At 56.7% G+C, this 16405-nt stretch overlaps 1 protein-coding gene across 6 annotated transcripts in view; it reads right to left on the reverse strand.

Annotated features, from left to right (window-relative positions):
- Nucleotides 1-4807: 4807 nt before the first annotated feature.
- ZC3H4 (zinc finger CCCH-type containing 4) overlaps nucleotides 4808-16405 on the reverse strand; it is a 42304-nt gene continuing 30706 nt past the window's right edge. For 4 of the 6 annotated variants that reach the window (XM_027618757.2, XM_027618761.2, XM_027618762.2 and 1 more), the window contains 4 exons: nucleotides 13545-13909; nucleotides 12999-13342; nucleotides 9922-10173; nucleotides 7184-8703 (listed from right to left, as the gene is read on the reverse strand). In XM_027618757.2, coding sequence (XP_027474558.1) covers nucleotides 7184-8703; nucleotides 9922-10173; nucleotides 12999-13342; nucleotides 13545-13909 — 2481 coding nt within the window. Of the gene's footprint in view, nucleotides 8704-9921; nucleotides 10174-12998; nucleotides 13343-13544; nucleotides 13910-16405 lie in introns of all 6 variants that reach the window. The other 2 variants (XM_027618758.2, XM_027618763.2) reach the window with 2 other exon arrangements.

The following is a 16405-nucleotide window of genomic DNA, read 5'->3' on the forward strand; positions in this document are numbered from 1 at the left end:
GGAAGAACACAACCCTGCTAACACCTTGATTTCAGACTTCTGATCTTCAGAACTCTAAGAGAATGCATCTGCATTATTTTTAAGCCCCTAAGTTTGTGATAATTTGTTACAGCAGCAAACACAGTTACCCAGCTTGAGCAGAATGCCGTTGACAGGAGGTGGGAGGTCTGGAGAGGAAAGTGAATGGAGTGATTTGTAATTGTGATCGTTTTAACAAGTGGAAAGTCCTGAGCTGTTATCTAGGGTTTAGGGCTGTGCTGTCCAACATGGCAGCGGCTGGGAAACAAAACTTGCTGTCCTTGGGACGGCAAGGAGAGAGACCATTTCCATCCCTGCAGAACATTCTAATGTGCAGTGTTTGTTGAGAGAGTAAGACACAGAAGGTGTCATAGTATGTAAAGTTACAAGACGAGCCTGAAGAAAGTAAGGAAGAGGGAAAGGAGAAGGAAGTTGGCAGAAAACACCTAAAGCTGACATGTTTTAAGAGCAACAGAGGGGCACCTGGGTGGCTCAGTCTGCCGGCGGCTCTGGTCACGATTCCGTGTTCCTGGGTTCGGATCCAGCCCCGTGCCTGGGCTCCCTGCTGAGCCTGCTTCTCCCTCCCCAGCTTGTGCTCTCTTTCAAATAAATAATAAAAAAAATTTTTAAATGTCAACACTATTTAAAAAAAAAGAGAGAGAGAAACAGAGTAACCACCAGAAGAAATAAGAAAGACTGTGTAAAAGATTTTACCTTTCACATCATCTGGTCGGGGGGCCTGGGTGGCTCAGTCGGTTGGGTGTCTGCCTGCTGCTCCCGTCATGATCCCCTGGTGTCCTCGGATCGAGCCCCGCGTGGGGCTCTGTGCTCAGTGGGGAGCCTGCTTCTCCCTCTGCCCCTCCCCGCCCCCCAGCTTGTGCTCTCTCTCTGGCGCTCTATGGCAAATAAATGAATAAAATCTTTAAAAACAAAACAAAACTGGGGGCGCCTGGGTGGCTCAGTTGGTTAAGCGACTGCCTTCGGCTCAGGTCATGATCCTGGAGTCCCGGGATCGAGTCCCGCATCGGGCTCCCTGCTCAGCGGGGAGTCTGCTTCTCCCTCTGACCCTCTTCCCTCTCGTGCTCTCTGTCTCTCATTCTCTCTCTCTCTCAAATAAATAAATAAAATCTTTAAAAAAAATAAAAACAAAATAAAAACAAAACAAAACCAAATCATCTACTGGGGATACGGGGAATACGGCAATAGCAGGGTAGGTCCGGGTAGGATTAGCTCCTTAGAAGCGGAGACACCAGATTGCTCTCTCTCTCTCTCTCTCTCACACCCCCCCCAACCACCCACCGCATCCCCACGCCCACCCTACTCAGGCATCGGCTGGGGCGGCCTGTGGGGGCGTGGCCTTCCGTGGAAACCTAGGGGTGAATTTCAGCCGCTCAGGCCTTCAGGGACTGGGGCTCCCTGCGGTGGCAGACAGATGAGAGGGACCTTCCTCAGCGGGCTACTGTAGCCCGTGGCGTCGCACCTGCAAACAAGGAGGGACGCCTGGGAGAACTTGGGAAGGCTGGTGCGGGAGACATTAGTGCCGGTCTCCCGAGTAGCTCCAGCTGTCCGCCTCCTGGCCCCATGGCAGAACAGCACCTATATAGCCTCCTGGAAGTTCAGGTTTAGCCAATGAAAAACAACAGAGGTGAAGTCCATGGCCTTGGGGAAGAAGCATTTTAAGGGCTGGGGGGCAATCCTCCATCTCCCCTCACCACTGCCAGGTGGTTTCCAGGGGCGGAGCCGCAGGCCGCTTGGGTCCCTTCCTTAGCGGCTATGATGAACCCAGCTTCCTGCTGCCCCACCACTGAGCCACTGAGATTTAGAAATTTGGATTTCTGCAGCAGAACCTTGCCCATCCTTACTAACACAACTGATAGGCTCCAAATCTCAGAAAAAAAAAAGTTTCATAGTATTAAGAGCCCCTCACCAGACTCACAACATGGGCAATACCCGTGATAGAAAAAGCTGCTCATCTAGCCTCAGGATGGGTCTTTTTGCAAATATCCAGTACAGTGTTCCTATGGATATTATCTGATGTTTGTGTCTCATCTCTGGTGGAAGCTTGTTTATAAGGGATGATCCTGTGATTGTCAGGAAAAGGACTTTTTTTTTTTTTAAGATTTTATTTATTTGACAGAGAGAGACACAGCAAGAGAGGGAACACAGGCAGGGGAAGTGTGAGAGGGAGAAGCAGGTTTCCCGCTAAGCAGGGAGCCTGACGCAGGGCTCGATCCCAGGACCCCTGGGATCGTGACCTGAGCCGAAGGCAGAAGCTTAACGACTAAGCCACCCAGGCGCCCCAGGAAAAGGACTTCTAAGAGACTTCCAAAAGATTACTGCGAGGTAAGGAATAACTGCGGCACACACATTCCAGGACAGATTTCAGAGAAAGGTGGTGAATGAAGTGTTAAGAGTCATCAGAGCCTTCTCTGCCCGCATCCCCAGAATCAGCTGAAAGACCAGTGTAGGGGGCTGAATGGTGGTCCCCCAAAATACATGGCCACGTTCAAACCCCCTGAATCTGTGACTATGGTCAAATTTGGGCAAAGGGTCTTTTCAGACCCAAATAAAATCTTTAATAATAATAATAATAATAATAATAATAATAGGTAAGGGCTTCCCTTTTGGGGTAATAGAAATGTTTTGGAACTGGAAAAAGGTAATGATGGTCTACAACTTCAAGAAGGTACTAAATGCTACTGCACTTCATTTTATTTTATTTTTAAAAGATTTTATTTATTTATTTGACAGAGAGAGACACAGCGAGAGAGGGAACACAAGCAGGGGGAGTGGGAGAGGGAGAGGGAGAAGCAGGCTTCCCGCGGAGCAGGGAGCCCGATGCGGGGCTCGATCCCAGGACCCTGGGATCATGACCTGAGCGGAAGGCAGATGCTTAACGACTGAGCCACCCAGGTGCCCCCGGGGGGCTGTGTTCTCGTGGGTGGAGAGGGATGGGCAGATGGCTAAACATCTGACAAAGAAAGTACGGTCACATGTTCACACCTGCACAATCTAGGGAGTGGGTCGGGTCAGGTGCCCGAGGACCCTGGCACGGGTGCCAATCCGACACCCCAGTCATCTTTGAAAGTGCAAGGCTCTCAACATGGCTCTTGGCCTCACTCACCAGCCAATGCTCTCTGGCCCCTTCTGTCCTCAGACTCCGTTTTTTTCCTCCAACAGTGACACTCAGGGCTCCATGACATCTTGAGACATCATCCAGCTCTCTGCAGGGGCCCCCACATCCTCCACCCACAGCCCCAGTCCAGAGCTGTTTTTGGCCAGTTCCCAGACCACCTCGTCCTTCCCAGTGCCATCTCAGCAAGGCAACTGCCCTCCACAGGGCTGCTCAGACATCCTCTCCGACCCCTGTTCCCTGTCAGCCCTGGGAGGAAGGTTCTAGCCTCCAGTCTGGTCCTTACTTTTTTTTTTTTTTTAAAGATTTATTTATTTGAGAGAGAGAGAGAGAGCTCAAGTAGGTAGAGCGACAGGCAGAGGCAGAGGGAGAAGCAGACTCCCCGCTGAGCAGGGAGCCTGATGCGGGGCTCGATCCCAGGAGCCCGGGAGACGCTTAATGACTGAGCCACCCAGGGGCCCCGGGTCTGGTCCTTACTTGAACACAAACTCTCCAGGCTCTTCCCTGCCTGTGTCTGTGGCAATGCCTTCGAGACTCTCCAGGACCTGCCAACCTCCCGGGTCCAGGTGCCAGCTCCTTTCCCCTCACAGGTCCCTGCCCCAGCCAGCTGGTCGCCTCTGCTGGAACCCAGGGCCACCCACCACACACCTGCTAGCCAAATCATCACTGTGGCTCTCAACCCCCGGGCCTCCCCCACATTGCGAGCCATGCAGGTGTTTGCATCCTCGGCTTCAGGATGCTGGATCTTTGATTAGTCTAAGCATGGAACATGAGACTTCATTGACCCTCTTGCCAGCAACCAACACAGGGAGAGCTGATGAGATCAGACAGGAAAGTATGCTGAGGAGTTTCCAGGAAGTGTTCCCTCGCTCATGAGTAAATATAGGTGTTCCTTACCTGCTTCTGCACTTGGCCAGGCGAGGCGGAGGCTGCCAGGTGCTCTCACCATCTTGCAATCATGAGGGGATAGCCAGCAGTATGAAAGCCGGCCCAAACCCGTGTGACTTTACAGTCCAACTTGACCAACCCAGAACCGCCCTGTTGACCTTCCCAAGCTGCGAGACTCCTGTTTAAGCCAGCTGAGTTGGGAGTTTTGAATTGCAGGTGAAATCATCCTCACTCAATACGGATGAATGGGAAGAAATTCAAAGACTACACCCTGAAATATTGACATCAATTTAGAGCTCACCAGCTTAGCCGGGCAACCCGTGGAAGGGCTCCATCCCTCTGACCTCACTACCTCCCAACCTCCCAGAGGCCTCACCTCCTAATACGGGGGGTGGGGGGGATAGGTGTGTTAACATCCGTTTTGAGGAGACACAGTCTGTAGTGGTCAGGGCTCCCGTTTCTTCGCATCCCTAGCAGCCAGCCCACTGCCCTGCTTGTTCACCACTGGCCCCTTCCGTGCGCTGTGCAGGGGTGGGGCCGTGGAGCACACCACTGTAACTCTGAATGCTAACACTGGCCCAAAGCGGGGGCCCGGGAACCGTGGGAGGCAGGTGCCAACAGCTAAGTGTAGGCTGTTTGGAGGCCCTGATCCCCCAGTGTCATCACGAATGTCACCCAGGGGCCAGCCACCCAGAGAACAGATCTAGGTTTTGTCATTCCCAGGGAGAGGGATGCTGGGGGCAGCACAGAGAGGCAAGACTGCAGGAGTTTTAAAATAACTGCATCCTTTAATGGCAGTAATACAATTATTGGATTAAGAGACCACAGGAGAAAGGGCAGGTGACATTTCTGGAAGACAGATAAGGAGTACAAAAAGGGGGCTGGGACAGTCATGCGATGATCATTGTAAAAATACAGTACGTTATATACATATTTGCACCATCAACTCTCAACTCTGAAGTAGTATTTACACTTTTGTTACAATCCTGGTTAGAGAACATTTTGTTTTTAAAAGCTTGGCCTGATGGCAAATGAAAATTTCGGGGGAATTCATAGTCCCATGAGGTTCTTAGGCTGAATATTCCGACAGGAGGGTTCCAGCTTCTATTTCATCCACAGATTTCGGTTTTAAAAAAGTATTTAATTTTGCTTTTACAAAAGAAAATTCTCAAAGGAGGGAGGGGAAAAAAAAAAACAAACCCATAGCCACACTGTGTATTCTTACTTATTTTTACAAACACCAAGGGCTGCAGCCCTCTGCTTCAAGGCCAACACTGGTGGCTGAAGAAAAATCTCACTAATGATTGTTTAAAAACAACAAAAACAAAAAAGACAGAGACAAACCAAACCAACCTGATCACGGCGCACTGACCCTGTGGGCTGCCTTCTCCCGCCCTAGCTTCTGGCCCCAAACTCAATAACTGTTTTCTCTTTTTTCTGGGGAGAGGGGTTTGGTATAGGAGCCTCATTCACCTCCCACCGCAAGGAGGTGGGAGGGGAAACCCTTTGGCTGGGTCATCAGGTTTCCTCATTATTAGCAAGGAATAGGTGGGGGCCTTAAGCAAGGCAGGTGGGGTGAATGGGATGAGAAGAAAAAGGCAAGAGACGGCCAGCACATGCTTACACAAAAGTGGAAAGGACCCCCGAGCCATGGGCTGGTCTCCCCAGGCCACCACCACAGGACGGGCCTCCTCCGGAGCTCTATGGACAGGGCTGGATCTCAGCCAGGGTCCTGGGGCAGGTGGGGGAGCCCAGTGCAGACGTCTCTGCTCCCATCCCGGCTCAGCCGGAGGAGGGGAGCACGATGTAGGTTTCTGGTTCGGCACCCTCCACCTGCAAGCGGGGTTCCTGCTGGGCCCTCTCCTGGAGAGGGCCCGACAGCCCCACCCTGCCCTGGCTAGTCTCCTGCCCTTTCCTCAAGCCCCCAAAATCCAATACTGTGACACACCTCTGAACCCATGCACCTGTCAGCTGAGAAAAAAACCGCACACACCAAAACCATAGGCCCTAAGTTAGACACGGTGCAAGGAGGTTCAAAGCAAGCGGAGAGTAGAAACACTTTGCCAAGAACCACCTGGGGCTCCGTCGGGAGCCTGGTGGAGTGGCCATGCCACGGATCCTTGAGCTATCCCCTGAGGGGCTGGGGCCAGCACACTGGGTGCTCTGGCTCCTGAGGACCAGGAAAGACCCCCAGCCTGAGGGGAGGAGGCATGGCCACGGCGGGACGGGACAGGACAGGACAGGACAGGAGCTAATACTGACAGAAAACACGCGAAGGCTGCCTCCTGGAGGCAGCTTTTGGGGTATGCCGCCCCACATCAGCCCTGCCACCTCCAGGTCCATCTCTCACCCTGGAGTCTTCTGATGTGGGCAGAGGGTGTGGGTCTGAGGACGAACTCTGGACGGAGGGCGGCAGGGAGGCCAGTGTGCGAATCCGGAGACAGGAGCAGATGGGGCTCTGCTTCTTCTGGGCCAGGCAGCTTCCGAGGGCTCTCTGCCTTTCTCTCAAATTGTCTCCTTCCTTCGGTCTCTGAAGCAGGTCGTCAGGGCCTGCCCCCTGCAGAAGGGATGGGGTTCTAGAAACACCTGGACCTGCTCCCATGCAGGGCCTGACCACTGTCTCGGCTTCATCTCTCCTCGCTCATGTGGGGTGAGCAGCATTCAGTGCCTTCGGACACCTACTGTTCCCTTTGTCCTCGGGGGTGGGCAGGGGGCGGAGGAGGGGCCGAGCTTTGCCCAGAAAACCCACCGGACCCCCAGCCACCAGACTGGGGCTCCAGCCTTTAGAGAGTCCCTGAACTGAGCCTGGACAGAGGAAGTGCCAGCTAGGGCTGAGGCCCAGGGGACTTGAAACTGTTCACGTGCAGGTTTTCTTGGTGGGAGCCTGGGAGCCCTGCAGCACTGACCAGAACGGACTGAAAATGGTTATATACAATTTATATGTTGTAACGAAAGTACTATTAAAAAAGAGAGAAAAAGAGAAAGAGAAGAGAGAGAGAGAGAGAGACACATGGAGAGAAAAAACAAAAGGGAAAAAAAAAAACCCAGAGCCCCCCTCCCCCCAAGTTCCCAACTCTGGTTGCTGCCCTTAAATATTGCCCTGGGAAGGGTGGGGTGCAGGGAGCGCTTGACTCCAGCTTAACACTACTGGCAAAAGGGGGAGGCAGTGGGGTCAAAACCTTTAAAAACATCTTTCAGGGACCCCGCGTCCTGCTCGCCCTCGCGGGCTGGGCTATTGCCAGCAAATGGGCTCCCAGAGCCCGTCTTGGGCGTCTGTTTCACAGTCCCAAAGAGGGTGGGCACTGGCAGGTTGTGCACGCCAGGCTGGGGCGGGGTGCCCTCTGGCGGTGGGGCGCCTGGGGTAGCGGTGGGGGCCGCTGTGGCCTTGGGCCGGGGCCGGTTGTAACTGTTGTATCTGTCCGTGGCTGTGGCAGCACCCCCATCCGCAGAGGATTTCGCGGATTCCGGCTGTTCCAGGGCGGACTTGCGGATGAATGGGGGCTCCTTGGCCTTGGCGGCTGAGCTCTTGCCATTGCCCTCAGGGCCCTTGGGCTGGGCTCCTGCGTCGGCAGCCGGCTCTGCAGTTTTGCCACCTGCGTTGGGAGTCCTGGGGTCGTAGAGGCTGATGCCACTCAGCACGCTGCTCTGCCCACTTCCGCTGCCTTGGCCCAGCCCGCCGGCAGCCAGTACTCGGGGGTCATAGGGGGCGGTGGCTGGTGGGGAGGACTCCCCGCTGGGGCTGCCGGCTGGAGAGGATGCTTCGGTGGGGCCAGGCTTGGCAGCCCGGGAGGAGGCAGCGGAGTCTGCTGGTTTCTGAAGCCGAGGGTCGGTAGGTGCCTTCCGCACCCGGGGGTCACTGGGCTTGTCGCTGGAGCCAGGGGCCGCTGAGGGGCCCGTGGCATTGACCGTCTTAAGGATGCGAGAGAGGAGCTCAAAGTCAGGCAGGTTGGAGCCAGATGCGCCGGGCTCTGTGGAGGTGCCCAGGCGCTGTCGGGGGTTGGGGGGCCCTGTGGCAGTGGCACGGTGCAGCCTGGGATCCAGGGTGGGCATGGACTGCAGGGCTGCAGGGACAGGGGGCACCGCGTCCTGCTTGGGGATGGGCAGGGGGATCAGGTCCTCGGGGTTCCAGAGCACGGTGCGGGCAAAGCTCGGCTTGCTCAGGGTCACATCTTTCTTGATGTGGCTGAACTGCTGCAGCTGTGATCTCGGGTCCCGCAGCGGGTGCCCAGGGAGAGGGTCCAGGGGAATGGTCATGGCCTTCTCCCGCAGGGCCCGCTCCCCTTCCTCCTCTTCTGTAGGGGGTGGTCCAGACCCCTTGGAGCTGCTGGGGCCTGCAGGGCTGGAATGAAGGCTGCCTTCGGGTTTGGCGGTGGGCAGGGAGCGGGCCAGCCGAGGGTCGGAGGGCCCTGTATCTCCTGGGCCAGACCCGCTGGAAGCCTCGGCGTGGCGGGTGAGTCTGGGGTCCCGGCTGAGGCGAGGGTCAGCCAGCCGGCCTCCTGTGGGGTGTCCTTTTTGGAGGCGGGGATCCCCCAGCCCACTGTTGCTCAGGTCCCCGACGGAAGCCTGGGGTCTGCTAGACGTCTGCTGTCTCAAGGTCTTAAGGATGGAAGTGACGCTGTTCCCACCCTCATCTTCATCACTCGAGTACCAGTTTCCAGTGTCACCTAAGAAAGAACAGAGAGGCAGAGGAACATGAGTGACCATCTGCCACCAGCCCTCTTGGACCCCCACAGCAGCCCGCTGGGTGAATGGCTCCTCTGCCTCTTACCTTGGAGAACCTGTTTCCCCTCCCTCCGTGGGCTGCCATGAACGGCCACTGAGCTCAGGTGGGTTGAGCCGCCGGGCATGGCAGGTCACCGGCTAATGTTTCTAGACCTTTCCCCGTGTGCCAGCACTGCTCTAAGTGCTTTGTCTTACTCTCACGACCACCCGGGAGGCAGTGTTGTTATCATGCCCGTTTGACAGACGAGAAAGCGGAGGTGTGGACAGCACCATGAGATGGGGGCAGAGCAGGGACTGAGCTCAGGGTCCTAGCCCAGGGCTCTGCCACCTCGTCCTCACCCCCCGTGGCCTGCGGTCCCACCATTGGCAGGCCCAGCTCTGGGCACCTGGGAGCAGCTACCACTGACTCCACTCTCACTGCGCTCGGGGTTCCCAGACACTGGCCCCCAGGCCCCTCGCAGCGTTACCATGTCCCGGGGAAGGGGAAGGGGAAGGGGAAGGGCAGTCACCGGCTGGGAAGAGGCGGGGCCGGGTGGGCCAACTCAGAAACTGGCTCACAAACTGGCCGAAGTCCAACCTTCTAGGCAGGTGAAACCGGAGCCACCAAGGGAGGGCGCTGTCCCCACCTGCTCCAGGGCTCCTACAAGGGCCACCCGTGGCCTCCGGCTCCTGGTTCTAGACACCATTTGTCCGCCCCATTTCCTCCTGGGCTGGATGCCATCAGATCCACTGTGTGGCACCAAGCGACCTGGCAGCTGGGACTTTTATTACTGGTTTATGTCAGCGACTAGCTGTCATCTGCTGACTTCCTGAGAACATGGTCTAGGGAAAGGGGAGCTGTGAGCATCTCCTTTGAGCCTCCTCTGTAAGGGCTCAGAAGGGAAATCCTGCTGGCTGCTGTCTCCTCCAGGGACCAGCCCACCTCCCTCCTCTATGGGATCAGGGTCTCTCTTGACCCCCAAAGACACCGAAGGGCAGCCCTGACTTCGAATTTTCTCAGGGACAAGCAATGCAGCAGCCCCAGCCTGGCTTCATGGTCCTGGGCAAGGGTCCTCCCTGGCCACAGGCTCCTTTCCAACACAAAACCCCACCTAGGCATTCCCCACCTCTCCACTGCACAGTGGCCTGGGGAAGCCCCTGCCCCTGGGGAGGACACATGCCTTCCTCATTCTCCCGGTCCTGCTTGCTGCTCTCAGCCAGCCTCCTCGCTCTCTCCTCCTCCTCCTGCTGCTTCTGCTGGATCCTCAGGTACAGGGCCCTCTGGGCTGAGGGCAGGAAGTCGGGGACACCGGCGCCCGGCTTCGGCCGGCCTGGGGGCCCTCCCTCAGAGAAGCTGTCGGGCTCCAGAGGGTGCTCGGGGAAGAGGTGCTCCCCAGGCTCCCCCGGCAGCTCTTCGTAGTGCCCGTAGTCCTCTGTGGCAGGGAAGAACCGAGGGTTCATGTCGGGAAGGGCCTCACGGCGCCAATTCCAACCCCCCTGTGCGCCCTTCACTGGTGAACCACCCCCCAGTGGTGATGGGTGACGATGTGCAGCCCGTCCCTTCCTACCCTCCCCAGGACGGTCCCCACAGAAAGCCCAACCGCAGGGAACGGAGCGGCCAACAAGGGTATCCCCCCCCAGGATGCAGCCACTGAAAATGGGGTTCACAGCACGATTTAGTGATGTGGGCAAATGCTCATGAAGTGAAAACAAGACGCCACGTCATACAGATGTTTATAAAATGCAAAGAAAAGGCTTTGAAGACAGACAGAAAACAGTCCCTCTGTTTTCTGGGAATGAGATTCGGGAGAGAGAGCTGAAGCATCTTTCACTTTTGACCCCACGTGCTTCTGATTTCTTCTTATTACTGGCAGTGAACGTTCATTTTACGGTTTCTTTGAAATAACCAGAAACGAAAAGCACTGCATCTCATAGTGAGCTCGTAATACGAGCTCAACCACGGTGAACGAACACTTATAAACAGAAGGAAATAACGAAACTGTGGCTATGGCCACACGTCTAGCCAGAGACTCCTGGCTGATTCCTTCTCCTCCCTCCTTTACGGGTTCCCAAGCTCTGCACCCGTTCCTGAGCATGCTGCTGCATTTAAGAGCAGGGGGCGGGGGGGGGGCGCTCCTCCTACACGGCGTCTAGGAAGTACAAGGCTGAAGGGTCTGCCTTCACTCCTGAGGGCAGGCAGGTGCCTAGCATCAGCAGCTGACCTCCCCAAACTCCACCCACAACCAAGCCAAGGTGGGGGAGTGGCACTGCCACACGTGGAGGCTGCGCGCGTGTGCGTGTGCGTGTGTGTTGAGACAGACGATATCTGGTCGGCGCTGCCCCCCACATAGAATGTTCTGCAGTGAGGAAATGCTCCGTATCTGCACTGTGTGACTCGGCCACCACTATCCTCCATGGGGCTGGCTACTGAGCGTCTGAAGGTGGCCAGTGTTGTAATTTAACTTAAAGGATGAAAATGATTTGTAATATTTCATCCACGAAGCATATAAAGTGGAAAATAAAAGGTCACCTCCTTCTAGCCCCTGAACTTCGGGGACATGTGAACTTGGTGGGCAAGCCTACGCTATGCGGCGCTCCAGCGCGGAGCTGGGCACGCTCAGCGAACAACGGCCCCAGGCCCCCCTGCACGGCCCAGAGCAAATTTCTCGAAGGCTGCACGACTGTGAACACAGTAAAAACCACTGAGCGATCCTGATACGGGAATTAGAGCCAATTACTCTAGAGAGATCTACTGTTAACAAGCTTGACGGACTTGCTTTCCCTCCACACCCAGACCTTTTTCCACATACATTTTACGTATATTTAGGAAAGACAGAGGGGCCCCGTGGGAACCACGGCACCCCCTCTCACACAGCCTGCCTTCCTCACTTGAGAACATGTCACTGCTCTCTCTAAAGCTCCTGCTCCTTGCCCCAAACACCTGCTCCCATGGCTCCGACACCACCCAGACACCACACACTCCCAGGTAGTCTCCCTGAAGCCCCTCCAGATTTCCGCACGGCTGTCAAATGGGACTCCTTGCTTAACACGGCGGCCAAAGCAGGGGTGCTCCCCAGCCAACAACTCGCCCCTCTCCGGCAGGACTTCCCGGCAAAGGGACGGCGGGAGCCTCCACCCAGTGACTCTGCCCCAGCTGCTCCTTCCCACCTATGACGCGAGTACGAGGAGGCACACCGGCCCCTGGCGCCATCTCCACACCACGAAGCCTGGCCCTGCTACTTCCTACCCTGTCGCAGCCACCTCTGCCCAGAAGCCTCCACAGCGCCCCGGAAGCTTCCCCGAATCCACTGCAGCCCCTACTATCCGTCAGCCTCGAAGGCCTCTGCCTGAACCCAATCGTTCTTCCCATGCGGCCACCTCGCCGGGGCTGTCCAAGTCCCACGCAGGGACTTCTCTCCCCCGCCTGCCCTCTCCATGCCACACAGCCGCCTCTGTTTTTCTCACCCGAGCCGCCGGGCGGGGGCCTCTGCACCTCGGCCTCCGCCCCTTCACAGCCCTTCTCAAGGAGGCCTCTGCTGACTGTCCCCCTGTGGCACCGACCCTCTTGCCACAAGCACTCCGCCTGACTTTCTCGAGAAATGATCAGTGCTGAAATGAGCTTACGCGCTCACTTATGCGTTTCCGTCTGGTTCCCTCAACTACAATGTGGCTGAGGCGAGGACCACGGCAGCCCCGTGGCAGCAGCGGGCGCACCGCCCCCCACCCCCAAAGGCCGCACAGGACCTCCCCGGCTGCGGCACAGTCGGCCGACCACCGTGACCGGCACACGTCTGAGTCGTTACCAACACACCTTCTTGTTTGCGTAAGGAAGGAAGAAAAGAAGGAAGGAAGACGGTCGGTTGTGGGGACAAAACAAGCAGAGGCACAAGGCCTACACCGGCAGCTCCAAGCCGAGAACCGTCTGGAAGGAGGCCGCTCTGGAGAGGGTGCCTCCGCCTCAGAGTCCAACACCACTCTACACCCACCCCTCTGACTTCCCATGGTCCCGATTCCAGGCGCACCCAGCAAAATGTGTAAAACGTTAAATAAATTACACTGATATCACGAGACTCCTTTCAACCTCAACAGGGTAGTGAACCCCCCCATCACTGAAAACGTGCAACCACTCACGGGACAGAGATGGAATTGGATTCATGCTCTGAAAAGACTTGGACAGAGGAGAAAACCCAAGTTTTCCCTACGTTCCCCAGTGCCACCCGCAGCGGCCTCCCCAGCCCCCCAACCCCGGCCTGCGTACCTGCGTCCCCAATGAGTCCTGGCTCCATCTCCATGCCCTCCTGCTGCTGGTAAAAGTTTTCATAGAAGTTCTGGGATGGCGGGATGGGGGGCATCATTCCAGAATGTGGGGAGTCTCCAGGACCATAGGGCATCATTGGGGGGCCACCGGGTCCCATGGGCGGGCCAGGGTTCATGCCAGGGCCCATCGGCATGTCAGGGTGCATGTCGGGGTGCATGTCCGGGTGCATGTCGGGATGCATGTCAGGATGCATGTCAGGATGCATTGGGCCCCCCATTGGCCCCGGGGGGCCCATATTGGGCCCAGGGCCCATTGGCCCCGGGGGTCCTCCGGGTCCAGGGAACCTAGGAGGAAGAAATGGTGCCCATGAGAGGGGCTGCAGAGCAAGAATGGCGGCCACGCCGTTGAGGAGACACGGATGTGTCCACATGGTTGGTCCCTGAGGGCTCCAGACCAGGTTCACAATGACAGGCCCCTGGCATAGGGGAGCCTGGCTAAGGCCAGAGCCGCTCCAGCAGCCTGACTCTGGGGGCCCAGGGCACTCACCTCACACCCAGCTTCTCAGCCAGCTGGCCCGTGGGCCGCACCACGATCTCAAACAAGGAGGGGATCTTCTTGTTGTACATGTCTTGCTGCTGCTGCAGCTGCTGGGGCGACAGTGGCTCGTGCACTGGCATAGGCATCTGGGGGGGCCCAGGGGGTGGGGGCGGGGGTGGGGGTGGGGGCGGGGGGCCGCCCTGCATGGGCCTGCCATTGGGAGAGGTCGGGGCCGGGGGCCCGGGGGGCCGAGGAGGGGTGGGCAGGAGGCCCACGCCCGGGGGTGGCTTGGGCAGGGGGTTGATGCCCTGCTTCTTCAGTTCCTCCACTTCCTTCTCATCCTCGGCGCCCGCTTCTGCATCATCAGCCAACATCTGCGGGTGAGAACAAAGAGAGAGAGGGCCGGGAGGAGTCAGGGAAGGCGCTTCCCACATGGGGAGACGAATGTTCTGAGGAAAACCCAAAAACACAAGCATAAAGTCAAGGAGCACAAAGCCTCTTTGGCACAAAAATCATCATCCCACGCGGCTGCCGCATCCACTCTGTGACCCTCTGGCGGGGGGGGGGGGGGGCACTCCTGTTTGCAGCAAAACACACGTAACACAAAAGGTATAGCTTCCCCCTTCTAAGCAATTCAATGGTATTAAGTACAGTCATGAGGTTATACAACCACCACCTGGACCTAGTTCCAGAACTTTCCCATCACCCCAAAAGAAGGCCCCATACCCGTTAGCCGTCACTCCCCCTCCCCTAGACCCTGGCAACCACTCATCTGCCTGCCATCTCCATGATCTGCCTGTTCTGGACAGTTCACGCAAGCAGAAGCACACGCCGTGGGGCCTTTTGTGACTGGCTTCTTTCACTCAGCATGCTTGCCAGGTTTACAGGTCCTGTAGCATGTTGCTGCCTATTTCCCGGCTCACTAATATGCCACTGTCCTGTTTGGATTGTAAGGGCCTCTCACTACACTTGTAATCAGACCCTGAATTCTTACCCTGAGCCACAGGGCCTGACAGGCAGGGCTGGGTATCTGGAGAGGACAGGGCTGCACCACTTGGCTTCAGTTGTTTCCATGGCACCCGGGACTCCTCGACCCTGAGGACCCAGCCCCGTGCCAGGCCCATGGACAGCTGATCTCCCTCCCCTGCGGCGCCCGAGTTGGGACCAGCTTTCTTCCTGGGTGTCTGTCTTTCCCTCTATTCCTAACAGTGGCTCTGTGTCCCCTAAATGGTGGGATCTCTTACTAAAGGTCAACTCAGTGTGACTGTCCTGATCTCCTGTGTTCACTGATGGAATACTATCAACACCCTTCAAAGCACTGCCCGAGCTCTGTAAGATTTTACGTGTAGCTGTGTTCCAGTTGATTCCTGGTTCACCCAATGGCTGTCAACGCTGTAAGGGCAGGACTATTTCGTGCCTGGGGCCCAGCACGGAGCAGGATACAGGGCAGATGAACTATTCAAGCAGAATGTCTCACCAATTAGGATCCCGTGCAGAAAAGTTAACACAGCAGTCTTGACTGCTTTTTTTGGAAGGACTGCTTGCAACCTTGGTCTGGGGCTGGTGTCTGGGAACCTGGATTTCGGGGGGAGGGGCCCCCTAGTATTCCCTAATAAGAGGTGCTCACTGGAACTAAACTGTTTATACAAACAATGCGCTTTCTGCTGACACACACCATATCTCCTTCTGGGATTCTGGAATTTTGGTACATGCCAGGCAGAGGCGCCACCGTGGGCATTGACCAAGCCTCCAACACGCATCCCCAGTCGAGGACATTCCTCAAGTGCTGTCACAACCTGAAGAATTAAGCACAGCCCTCGTGACTGCATGGGGTGAGGACTCTAGGAAGACGGTGCCTGGTTTCTCCAGCTTTTGCCCATGGTGGCTACCCGCTTGGTCCCAGGCCATCGAACTGGGCCTGGGTCATCTTAGGGACCTCAGCAAAGACACCTTAGTGCATCCTAACCTGGGGCTTGGAGATGTCCCAGCCCTAGCATCTCAGCCTCGGCACTAGACAAGACCACACCACTGCTCCTGCACCCAGGGATGGTGGGAGTGCAGGTGGTGGGAGCAGGGCCTCTAGGAGGGAGTCAGGTGGTTCCCGGCTTTTCTCTCTCCTCACCGTCAGGAACAGTATCTGCACCCAGGGACAGCAGGGTCCAAGAGTGCTAGAATACTTCGACAATCGATCAACGGAAACCTTTGTCCCTTAGAGCCCTGCTACTCCAGGTGCAGTCTGAGTGTGAACCAGGAGCACAGAGGCACCTACTGAACTGGAACCACACTTAACACATGCCTAGAGCTGTGTGGGAAACACTGCGGAACCAGCAGTGTCTTTTAGCACTGCTCTCAGTGGGGAGCCAAGCAGGCGCAGGCCCCGTGTGCCTCCCTGCCCCCATGTTCTGCTCGCTCCCTGCCCAGTGAACTGGCCCCTCGGCCCCTTCCGGTTCCTCACCCGGGCATGCAGCTGCTGCTGGGACCGACACCCTTGTTCAGCACGTGCTTCTCTCACTCTTTTACTTCCTGTCACTCACTCTAGGGGCCGGTCAGGGGTCACCTCCTCACGGAGCCTCTGAAAGTCAACCTGTCAGAGTGCCTCTGGGCTCCCTGCATGTTCCCGCCAGCGCCCCAATCCTAGTGCGTAATCAGGATCTGCCGGGGGACTGGATTCATCTCCACACCACTGCATCCCCAATGCCCAGGACAGTGCCCGGCAGAAGCTAGGCACTGCCACACATTTGCTGGATCAGCGAGCAAAGAAGACAAACAAATGCATCTCCCTCTGCATTCCCTGGACTCCAGAGAACAGGGCTCGCTCTTTAATATCAGGACAGAGGAGGATGGGAGAGGTGAGGGGGTTGGGGCACCTG

Source organism: Zalophus californianus, chromosome 17, assembly GCF_009762305.2.
Source record: "Zalophus californianus isolate mZalCal1 chromosome 17, mZalCal1.pri.v2, whole genome shotgun sequence".
Taxonomy (NCBI): domain Eukaryota; kingdom Metazoa; phylum Chordata; class Mammalia; order Carnivora; family Otariidae; genus Zalophus; species Zalophus californianus.